This window comes from Tarenaya hassleriana, unplaced genomic scaffold, assembly GCF_000463585.1.
Source record: "Tarenaya hassleriana unplaced genomic scaffold, ASM46358v1 Cleome11, whole genome shotgun sequence".
Classification (NCBI taxonomy): Eukaryota; Viridiplantae; Streptophyta; class Magnoliopsida; order Brassicales; family Cleomaceae; genus Tarenaya; species Tarenaya hassleriana.
This window is the reverse complement of record NW_010961290.1, coordinates 2,841,874-2,853,438: the sequence shown is the minus strand read 5'-3', so window position 1 is coordinate 2,853,438 and position 11,565 is coordinate 2,841,874. Positions and strand designations below refer to the sequence as shown.

Sequence of the window (11,565 nt, the reverse complement as noted above, 5' to 3'; positions counted from 1 at the left end):
ATACACACATATATATATATATATATATATATATATATATATATATTTCTAATTTAGTAAGAAAATCATTATATACGTATATGTATGCATGTCCAATAAAAGAGGAAAAGAAGAAACAGGATACTTTTCTAAATGTTTCAGTATCCTATTATTGGGACCTACCCAAGAATCATAATATATACATAGAAAAAAAAAAGACAAAACAAAAATGAAACAGGAAATAAAACAATTCCTTGGGCACAAAACAACCTCAAAACAAAAAAAGGAAGGTATTGGACCAACCCCACACAATAATCACATAACCACATTTCATTATCATATCTACAAACCCTCTCCTCCTATAAAAACTAGCCCAAGATCGGTTGCATAACAACATTTTCATTATCACACCTCTATTATAAACCCTCTCCCCCTATATATATATATATAAATAGACCAAGATCGTTCGCGTAACAACATTTCATTGCCATATATCTACAAACCCTCTCCCTCTTATAAAAGCAGATATACCAAGATCGTTCGTGTAACACGTACCATCATCACACAGAAACAGCGATACAGTGGGATTCTTCCACAAATACAAGCTTAACCAAACGCGTTTTGAGAGAATGGCGTTGGGGGTGGCGTCGCAATCGCTGGCAGATGGGATGGCGGGGGAGGCGGCGGGGACAAACCGAGGGCACACGAAACGTTGCCTTGAGAAGTACACTGAGAAGGGGAGAAGGCTGATGAAGTTAAACCAGTTGATGGATGAGATGGAGATGGTTATTGATGATGTAACCCAAAGACAGAAGCTCTTGGAGGGTGATCTTGGCAAGATCTTGTGCTTCACTCAGGTTCGTATATATATACATATATACATTCATGATTCATCCTTTCTGTGAATCATATATATACATATTGAACCAACCAAAACAACAATCTTGGAATGGTTATGGGAAATTGTTTTGGTAAGTCGAACGTTCATCAATCTTAAAATGAGATTACATCGATGAATTCCAACGAATTCTTCCTAGTTTCTTATGGGAAATTGTTTGGTAAATCGAACATTGACAATGCAGGAAGCTGTGGTGATACCTCCGAACGTAGCGTTTGCGGTGAGAGGAAACCCAGGCAGCTGGGAACATGTGAAGGTTAACGCTTCAAATCTGTCGGTCGAGCCTCTCTCGAGCACGCAATATCTCAAACTCAAAGAGCAGCTATTCGACGAAACTTGGTGCGTACGTAAGAGATATACCTATCTCATGCATTCCCTTTCTTAATTGAAACCCTAAAAGAAGATATTGTGATGTGGAAAATGAACAGGGCGAAGGATGAAAATGCATTGGAGGTTGATTTCGGAGCTTTAGACTTCACTCTTCCTCGCCTTTCGCTCTCTTCCTCGATCGGCAATGGCCTCGGTTTCGTCTCTTCGAAGCTCAGCGGGCGTTTGGACGACAATGCTCAGCCGCTCGTGGATTACTTGTTGTCACTTGAACACCAAGGAGAGGTATATAATATATGCATATACATTTATACACAAACATGTGCAGAAATCAGATCCATATTAATTGTTCTTCTTTCTCTTCCTGATTAAGCTAAGTATTGGCCTTTTTCGTGCGTTATTAGAAACTTATGATCAACGAGACATTGCACACTGCGTCGAAGCTTCAGATGGCTTTGATCCTCGCAGACGTTTTCCTCTCGGAACTCCCCAAGGAAACTCCCTATCAGGCCTTTGAACTCAGGTTTGGATTCTAAAGACGACAAGGGTATTATTGTAATTATCGTAACTAGGGTTTAACCCTGGAATGAACCAAACCGAAACCTGAGCAGGTTCAAGGAATGGGGATTCGAGAAGGGGTGGGGAGACACAGCAGAGAGAGTGAAGGAGACAATGAGGGTCGTGTCGGAGATCCTTCAAGCCCCGGATCCTCGGAACACGGAGAGATTCTTCAGCAAGATTCCGAGAATCTTAAACGTCGTGATCTTCTCGGTTCATGGATACTTCGGGCAAACCGACGTGCTCGGTTTGCCTGATACCGGCGGTCAAGTTGTGTATATTCTTGACCAAGTCAAGGCTTTAGAGGATGAATTGCTTCACAGAATCCAATCTCAAGGGCTCAATTTCAAGCCTCAGATTCTTGTGGTACGTATTTTTTTTACATGTTCTGCATTCATTAAAAAAAAACATAAATTCGATGAAATCAACCGATAACCGCCGAACCATAATTGAAAAAAAAAACAAAATTAATTTAAACAGGGCTAAATTTTTTATTTGAATTTGATCAAAATGATGTTTTTAGGTGACAAGATTAATCCCGGAGGCAAAGGGTACAAAATGTAACGAAGAACTTGAACCCATCTTCGGCACAAAACATTCAAACATTCTCCGGATTCCATTTGTTACAGAAAATGGAATTTTGCGGAAATGGGTTTCTCGGTTTGATATCTACCCTTTTCTCGAGAGATTCACGCAGGCGAGTGTGACAAAATATATTCATATCTTTTCATTATTTTCCCTAATTATTCTTTAATTTTAAAAAAATTTATATTTGTATACATATACAGGATGCGACAGCAAAGATATTGGACATTATGGAAGGAAAACCAGATCTAATAATAGGAAATTACACCGATGGAAACCTTGTGGCCTCACTCATGGCCAATAAACTCGGGGTTACTCAGGTTGGTATTTTATTTTCAATAAATAAAATTAATCTGAAACCATAATAAAATCAATAATAATTTCAAAAAATAAAATTGTCCAGGCAACAATTGCGCATGCCTTGGAGAAGACAAAGTACGAGGACTCAGACATCAAGTGGAAAGAGTTTGATCCGAAATACCATTTCTCATGTCAATTTACTGCAGACTTGATCTCTATGAACGCCGCAGATTTCGTTATTGCCAGCACTTTCCAGGAAATCGCTGGAAGGTAATTCAATGCATCAAAAGCATTTCAGAACCGGACTAAACCGGAAACGAACCGGGAAACGCAAAAAATGTACCAATTTGGTTATGGATTTGAAGATAACCGGTCCGGTTAACATTTCCCATTTTGAAATTTTTGTCTTGTTATAGCAAAGAGAGACCGGGACAGTATGAGAGCCACATGACATTTACACTTCCGGGGCTATACAGAGCGGTTTCCGGCGTGAGTGTCTTTGATCCACGCTTCAACATTGCCTCTCCCGGCGCCGATCAATCCATGTATTTCCCGTTCACCGATCAAAACCAGAGACTGACCAAATTCCATCCCGAAATCGAAGAACTCTTGTACAGCGAGAACGATAACGAGGAACACACGTACGTATATTACGATGCATATCTTTGATAAATCTACAAGCGATTTAGATGCTTCCATATAACAAATTTACATTTTGTTTGCTTTCACGAACAAAAGTGGTTACTTGGAGGATAAGAAGAAACCGGTAATCTTCTCAATGGCGAGATTCGACATGGTTAAGAACTTAACCGGCTTAACCGAGTGGTACGGCAAGAACAAGAGGCTTCGAGACTTGGTCAACCTCGTGATCGTTGGAGGGTTCTTCGATCCTACGAAATCGAAAGATAGAGAAGAGATGTCAGAGATCAAGAAAATGCACTCGTTGATCGAAAAATACCAACTCAAGGGTCAATTCAGATGGATTGCTGCTCAAAAAGATCGCATAAGAAACGGCGAACTGTACCGTTGTATCGCCGACACAAAGGGTGCTTTCGTTCAGCCTGCGTTATACGAAGCCTTTGGCCTTACAGTTATCGAAGCCATGAACTGTGGACTAGTCACTTTCGCAACGAACCAAGGCGGTCCGGCTGAAATTATCGTTGACGGCGCCTCCGGCTTCCACATTGATCCAAACAACGGCGAAGAATCGAGCAACAAGATTGCGGATTTCTTCGAGAGGTGTAAGATTGATCCTAGTCATTGGGATCAGTATTCGGCTGCAGGGCTTAAACGCATCAACGAATGGTACGTATAGATTTCGAGATCTTAAACAAAGCTTGAATCTTTACTGTAAAGATGAAAACTTTGAGTATATATATATATACGACTGTAAATATATGAAACTTTTTGGTGCAGCTATACATGGAAGATATATGCAAACAAAGTGATAAACATGGGAAGTACATACAGCTTTTGGAGACACTTGAACAAGGATCAGAAGCTAGCAAAGCAGAGATATATCCAATCTTTCTACAATCTCCAATTCAGAAACTTGGTATACATATAGTAACAATTTTCATTTAAAACTTGCGTATATAATTAAGGAAAGATTCGAATGTATTTTCCGACACGTTAACATGTTACGTTATTCCAATCGGAACAGGTGAAAACTGTGCCGGTCGCGAGCGATGTTCCTCAGCCGCCGCCACCTCCTCCAAAGCCTGTGGTGAAACCTCCAACCACCAGAAGGTATAGTTAAAGTCTCCCTCAGAAACAACCCTATTGTAAAATCCGATACATATTACGATACTACCCTTACATATAAAGGTTACATACGTAAATTCACACGGATCTTTTTTTTTTATTTGCTATGCAGTGCCAAGCGAACACAATCTCGATTCAGCAGGTAAAACCTAATTTCTTTTGCACATGATTTTTTTTTAATTTTTAAAAATTGCATAAATGTGTACACGATTTAATGGGTTTAGCAGGCTGTTCGGGGCTTAAAGCGGATACCAAGAACTTTCATGGAAGTGCGCGATTGCCATGTTTAAACGTCTCGGGTCGATTTCTTTCGCGTTTAATTTGTGTGCTCATTCGAGGGAATAAAAAGTAACGATGTGAATGAAAAACCTCAAATAATATAAATAAAATATGTGTGATGTTATCATTATCGATTGTCTTCCTCCTATATGTTAAGTGTGTTTGCATTTGAAAATCCTATTATGGAAGATGGATTCAGTTTCTAAATATAAAAAATTGATAATTGATGGTCCAACCTTCTCTGAAAAAACTGTTTTAGATTTAAAAAAGAAAAAGAAAAGAAAACTCCGTGGTAGGTTCATCGATGTAGAGAACCGATCTTCGCAAGTGCTCGCCGATCTCTCCGAAATCACTCACGGTACAAGAAAGGCGATCTATAGGAGTTCCGACCAACCGGTCCTACGTCTCGGCCGGGCGGCACCGGCAATACAATAATACCGCCGTTTACGACTGAAATCGGCGGTCACATCAAGATCTGAGGCTCGCCGGACTAAACCGAGAAAAGAAACCGAACAAACCAACGAGAATTGACAGAAAACGATATCACCTGAGAATCTCCGTACGATGCTACCCCGGTCACGCCTCCGTCGATCTCCGCCGTGTCTCCTCTCTCTTCCTCTGCTCAAAACAGAAAACGGCCCTGTATCGAAATGCAAAGGAAATAAGGGTTTACTCATCCCTAAATACAAAGCCTCTGAGAGAAAGGGAAGCTTTACTTCCATATGATTGTTCTCCAACAATCGATAATGATGTTTTTAAATTCATATAATGTTTTCAAATTATTTTAGATAAAAAGAAAAAGAAAACCCCGTGATGACTTTAAAGCTGACCGTTTAATTTCCATTAATATAACCAGTTTACAATATTCGGATAAATCCGCCCAACCGGCCCTACGTCTCGGCCGGGCGGCACCGGCAATACAATAATACCGCCGTTTACGACTGAAATCGGCGGTCACATCAAGATCTGAGGCTCGCCGGACTAAACCGAGAAAAGAAACCGAACAAACCAACGAGAATTGACAGAAAACGATATCACCTGAGAATCTCCGTACGATGCTACCCCGGTCACGCCTCCGTCGATCTCCGCCGTGTCTCCTCTCTCTTCCTCTGCTCAAAACAGAAAACGGCCCTGTATCGAAATGCAAAGGAAATAAGGGTTTACTCATCCCTAAATACAAAGCCTCTGAGAGAAAGGGAAGCTTTACTTCCATATGATTGTTCTCCAACAATCGATAATGATGTTTTTAAATTCATATAATGTTTTCAAATTATTTTAGATAAAAAGAAAAAGAAAACCCCGTGATGACTTTAAAGCTGACCGTTTAATTTCCATTAATATAACCAGTTTACAATATTCGGATAAATCTATAAAAGTGAAAAAGAAAAAAAAAAGGTACCCATTTAAGACCTTTTTTTTTGGTTGTGGCTGTTGGCGTTACAAGAGAAATAAAACCCCAATTTCTAAATAAGACACAAAGTAGAAAGAGCGAAGACAATAGCAAGAGAAACTCCCAACTTCTTCAACACCACCAACACGAAACTCTCCTGATGATGAACTCTTGAGCCATTTCCGACCAGACTCTGATCTTGATTGTCATTGTCGTGAATTCTATGATGTTCTTTCCGTCCTTGGATCCTTTCAATGTTGTTAGAGTTACTTCCTCGTTGAACACAATGCATCAACAGAAGCATAGGAATGAAACCGATGACATGCGCAACTTTTCTCCATGGTTCAAAGATTGATCCTGAGAATTTTCTCTCCTCGAACGGCTCGATCTTCGGAATTGCGTGATCCCCGGCTTCGTCCGGTGCTTGCTTTTCTCCGACCGTCGTCGCCGGATTTATGTAAACTATAACGGTTTGTGACGGTACGATTTGTTGGAAGAACGTATTCGTTACCTGTCGGGTTGTGACAAACATTCCACGGCTAAACTTAACTCTCTTCACCACCTCAACATCCGTAATGTTGCCGTTTTCCTGCTCCGCGAGATTCCCGTTATGTTCATCGTCCGAAAACTCGAGCGTGACAACGTCATCGAGATCTCCATCACTGTTCTTAAATCCTGCACCATCTAAGATATATATAACAGTGAGAATTGAAAAAAAAATGAATCAAGTATAAGGATATATAAAATTCAATGAAAGTTACCTTGGCTTTCATGCTCTTGATCATCTCTCCGATAGCTCCAAATGCTTTCTACGGGGACAATCCTTGTATGTTCTTCAATGAAACTCTGCAGATAAGTACGAGATTATAATATCAACTTATTACAAAAACCTTTATATTCGCCTTAATTATACTTGGAGATCAGGTTATTTCAGTCCGTAACATGTCCCGGGAGAAAATCGTACCGACCTTCTCTAGTTCCTTGCTCGACACTCCAACCCATCTCAAGTTTTCGATCATTCTTTCTTCCTTAAACCTTTCGGCCGGTCCTTGTGCTCCTACTGCGTTCAAGTTCGCCTCTTCCCAAGAATTTTCTCCATTCCTATTGTTGAAGTTTGCAAATCTTTCGCCGGCAAAATCAAAGTTATCGCCATGAATGTTTTGAGAACCACAAGCAGCGTTCCACGAAACTTGATTGCTTGCTTGTTCTTGTGACGCCTGAGCTATCGATAGAATCTTGTTTAACACATCATCTGTGTTGTTCAACAGATCGGTTTCGAGGAATCCAGCATGAGGAAGATCCTCCATGTGCAATGGTGGCAACGATAAACGATTCTGTAACCTTTCACACTCGAATGCTATGTCAACCTATGTCATAAATTTCCAAAACAAAAATGGCCCATTAATAGAAGTGTATATATGTGCATGTTATTGTCATATATAACCATGACTATATATATGTACATGTGAAATGTTAAAAGATTACCGAAATGTCTAAAGGTGCATATATACCTACCTTGAACGGGGGATATGAATTAGTCGGTCCATATTGAGAACAAAACTGTGATGGTGCTGGTAAGTTGAAAGAGTCTTGTGATAGAAACTGGCTCCATTTCTCCTCTCTTGTTTCGATATCGGAAGATGGAATGTTACGGAACTGAGTTCCATACACGTCGGGTGAGATCGGATATCCAGAACTTTCTAGATCTTCGTATTTTCCTTCAGAATACATACCGGTGCTCGAAGATTGCTCACTATTCATATTCATAGCATTTGTAATACTGCTCTTCATACCATCAACACATTGTTCCTCCACCTTAGGGCTGACGGCATTCTTCTTAAACACGCGACAAAGTGCATAAGCATCCTGCAAAAACATACATACATATATATGTGCGTGACATCAAATTCATTACTAATGATTACAAATATGTAATTAATATTGTTCATATTCATGTAATAATTAATACCTGTAAGCCGGATTTGGACTCGCATTCATGTTCATCCAGACGATATTCATGCATCACCCAATCAGTGCGTGAGCCATGAGGAGCTCTTCCTCCATAGTAAACTAACGTTTTCTTCGTCCCAACGGACCGAGATTGCGAACTCACCTTCCTGTCTTTCCCCGTGGCTTTCCAATAACCGGCTTTTGTCGCCCGGTTCGTTCTTGATCCGTTCGGGTATTTCCGGTCTCGAGGGCTGAAGAAGTACCATTCTAGGTCTTTGCTTGGCAACAAGGACTTGCCTGCAATGTTTCATTAGGGCTCATTTACATTAAAACAAGTAAATTTCTTCCTTTTTAAAAAAAAAAAAAAAGCATTGTCATTAGACGAAAACGAAACAGCACAAGAGTTTGGGTATCTGAAAGTGGAAACAAAAGACAAATAGACAGAATCTATGTGATGAAAAAGACTAATGTGAATATGAAGCTTCCAAAACCCTAGAGTACATGTGATCTTCTTTTGTTGTGGGTTTTTTTTAATCTTCATGCCCTTTTTGACTTGGTCTTCTGAATTTGTCTCACTATCATATCTTTTCCATCTTGTGATCCTTTATTTTTGGGTTCTTCAAAGAATAAAGGCGTGGGTCCACAAAATTTTATATTCTATGTTGAAAGTATTATTTATATTATTTAGTGACAAAAAGAAAGGATCGGCAAGTTCGATGCGTGCCGATAGAGACACATAATTCCGTACGTACAAATCTAGTCTATTTTAACAAAACAGGAAAAAGAGAGAGAGAGAATAGAAAAGAGGATTTGGACCCTTTGAAACGATCTTCATGATTTACTTCTAATTAATCCCAAAGCTACTAATTAATGAAATTGTTTGAACTTAATATTTTCATACTAAAATATACCAATCATGAATATATAGAATGATCAAATGCTAAGTATTTTCCATCAAAGCATGTTGATCCACGCATTTTTTTCAACGAGAATAAAGAAAGATTCTTGAGCATGAACAACAAAAAATGGAGAGAGTTGATCAATCATAATCAAACCCCTTTACTAGGTGTGCGTAAAGAGATAGAGGAACAATTACCAGGCAAATCCCACGGCTCGCATTTATAGAGATCAACCTCAGGAATGATCTCCAACTCGATCTTTCGGCCGTTGATCTTCCTCTTCAGATAGTACGCAACGAGCTCCTCATCGGTCGGATGAAATCTGAAACCGGGAGGCAGTGCAACCGGGGCCATGTGTATATACTTTCGAAGATCTCAGACAAGTAATCTCTCGATCGATGACGATCTATATATACGCTCTCAGGACAAAAAAAATGACAACTAAATCTGTGTCCAAAGACAGACAAAACACTAAGCAAATTAGATGGGAAATATAGAAGCCCTTTAAGGCTGATTAAGGAGATGAAGAGAGGGAAAGAAGAGACGGACGAAGATATGGATAGACTTATAAAAGGATGAGAAGTGTAGCATAAGGGTTTTGATCGGTGAATGATGGAATTTGTAAGAAAGACAAAAAGAGAGAGAGAGATTACATTTAAAGAATCGGGGGGAAAAGCAAATAGGGTCGGCTTGCCAACCCCACAACATTTTTTCCACTTTTTCTTTTTCTCTTTTCTTTTTATTGTATTTTTTTTTATGGCGAAAATTGATTCCCACGATATCGTTATCTTCAAGCTATACGTTGCTTTGGCAAACTTTATGTAATGTTAGTGTATGCAGAACCACGTCCACACACATATATTATACACATATATGTATGTGTGTGTGTGTGTTGGGGAAATACGCAGAAAACCTCTGGTTCGCAAGTTTTTGCCCATTCTCTATTCCTTATATTCCACATCAGTCACATATACAAAACTCGAAATATTGTTATAGATTTGTTCGTAAGCACGTAGACCCTATAAAGTTTCCAACTTGTAACTTCGTAAATCAACATTTTGATATCTCCCATTAGTGAGAAAATGGCTACGTACCCATCTTCAGAGAGGACGGCGATGTAACATGGATCACGTGCATCAATGTCCCGTGATCGGAAATTTCAAGATGGGAAGTAAATCGATAGGAATGAAAATGAAGCCAAGATCAAATACCATGTTGAATTTGGGAGACATCAATGTGGAATATATATATATATATATATATATATATGCAGAAATATCTTCCAAGCCTTTATACTTAGAGCCTTGAATTTGTTTTATCTTAATGCGGTGTTAGAAGCCCTACCTTCGTTTTCAAGGTTTTTATTTTCACAAGTATATTTAATTCTCTGTTTTTACCATATTGGATTCGAACCCTAGCTATCAAGGCAACTCTATAATCAATATATATATCATTGAGACTCGATATTACAAGGCTTTATTAAATTTATAAATGTTATTTTTTTAAGTTTATCAACAACTCAAACAATTTTCAAGATAGAGTGGAAATCTATAAATTTAGGGAAAAATAATAGTTAATGGACTCTCTATAGCTAGGTCACAAAATTGATTCAATTGCATATGTTATCTAGAAAATATTATATATTCTAATAATTTTTTATTTGTAGGAATATTCCGTCGGAACTCACTGAATGCTTCTTATCCAAGAAGCCTGATTAACCTCATTTATCATAAGCGTTTCCTTCTTCCAACCCTAAACAAATAATAATTAAATGTTTCGGTTAGTTACAAAAAAAAAATTCATTTAAATTAAAAAGGAATCATAATTACTTGGCCCCATATGTGGGCTAACCGTGCCACGTGCCTGAACCCTTTTGGATAGTGTTAATATGTGGGGCCGAATAATGCCACGTGGAAGAAAACATGCTTTTCTTTCTCTTCAATCCATCTTTGGTTTCGTCGTTCTTTTTTTCTTGTTTGGTTTTCTTTTTTCTAATTTACACAACTGAGACACAAATTATGGTTAAGCTAAATAAGATTAAGACAGAACCCAAAACATATTATAAATTATATTTTCCCTGCAAGTAAATCATGAATTCACTTAATTACACAATCCCAAATATTACAAAAATATTTATTTAAATACTTCCCAAGAATTATAAAACACAATAAAACAAAATGGTCAAACTTTGGTCAAGAGTTAGTGTGTTATCCTTCAACGCCGTATTTGTCATAAACCAAGACCTGCTTCTCCTCCCACCATCTTTGAGCTTCCTTCTCTGTGAACCTCTTTCGACTTCAAACAAAAAAAAAATGATAAAAAAAAAATCACTTCAGCATGATGCATAATTCGAAAGTAATGATTGAAAATCAACGTACCCAAACGCACGAAACGTAGCGCTTTTTACCTGAAACGCACTCGTTTCAGCGTTTTCTGACCGCAAGGCAAGACGCTGAAAGTGATGTAAACACCAGGTTCGTATTGCTCCACTTGTTCGTACGTCGATTCTTTGCTTTCGTTTTGCCGAGAATCCGCTCTGATGATGGGCGAGGCATCGACTAATAGCCGAGTGGTGTGTTTTTCGCCGTTTGAGGATCTCGTTGAACCCTCTTCCGAAACTTAATATTTTCATACTA

At 38.8% G+C, this 11,565-nt stretch overlaps 3 protein-coding genes across 5 annotated transcripts in view; 1 reads left to right on the top strand and 2 right to left on the bottom strand.

The window, feature by feature from the left end:
- Positions 1 to 354: 354 nt before the first annotated feature.
- Positions 355 to 4,820, top strand: LOC104805659 (sucrose synthase 5). Of its 2 annotated transcripts, none has more exons than XM_010530299.2 (14): positions 355 to 836; positions 1,062 to 1,216; positions 1,306 to 1,489; positions 1,609 to 1,727; positions 1,816 to 2,128; positions 2,286 to 2,459; positions 2,551 to 2,667; positions 2,751 to 2,917; positions 3,064 to 3,288; positions 3,386 to 3,952; positions 4,064 to 4,202; positions 4,311 to 4,396; positions 4,524 to 4,553; positions 4,636 to 4,820. In XM_010530299.2, exons 1-14 carry the CDS (start codon positions 609 to 611, stop codon positions 4,652 to 4,654), a joined length of 2,523 nt encoding a protein of 840 aa, XP_010528601.1. In that variant the 5' UTR covers positions 355 to 608; the 3' UTR covers positions 4,655 to 4,820. The 2 variants fall into 2 exon arrangements, with proteins under 2 accessions (XP_010528601.1, XP_010528602.1); XM_010530300.2 differs by having other exon boundaries at positions 358 to 836; positions 4,639 to 4,820.
- A 1,175-nt stretch (positions 4,821 to 5,995) lies between these two features.
- Positions 5,996 to 9,511, bottom strand: LOC104805658 (NAC domain-containing protein 86). Of its 2 annotated transcripts, none has more exons than XM_010530296.1 (6): positions 9,127 to 9,511; positions 8,050 to 8,327; positions 7,596 to 7,946; positions 7,049 to 7,447; positions 6,842 to 6,926; positions 5,996 to 6,764 (listed from the first exon to the last, which is right to left on the bottom strand). In XM_010530296.1, the coding sequence occupies exons 1-6, from the start codon at positions 9,281 to 9,283 to the stop codon at positions 6,154 to 6,156; spliced, it is 1,881 nt and encodes a 626-aa protein (XP_010528598.1). In that variant the 5' UTR covers positions 9,284 to 9,511; the 3' UTR covers positions 5,996 to 6,153. The 2 variants fall into 2 exon arrangements, with proteins under 2 accessions (XP_010528598.1, XP_010528600.1); XM_010530298.1 differs by having other exon boundaries at positions 5,996 to 6,755.
- A 1,475-nt stretch (positions 9,512 to 10,986) lies between these two features.
- LOC104805657 overlaps positions 10,987 to 11,565 on the bottom strand; it is a 4,993-nt gene continuing 4,414 nt past the window's right edge. Inside the window, 2 exon segments of the mRNA XM_010530295.1 lie at positions 10,987 to 11,224; positions 11,337 to 11,538. Of these exon segments, the coding sequence (XP_010528597.1) occupies positions 11,137 to 11,224; positions 11,337 to 11,538 (290 nt within the window). The 3' untranslated portion in view covers positions 10,987 to 11,136.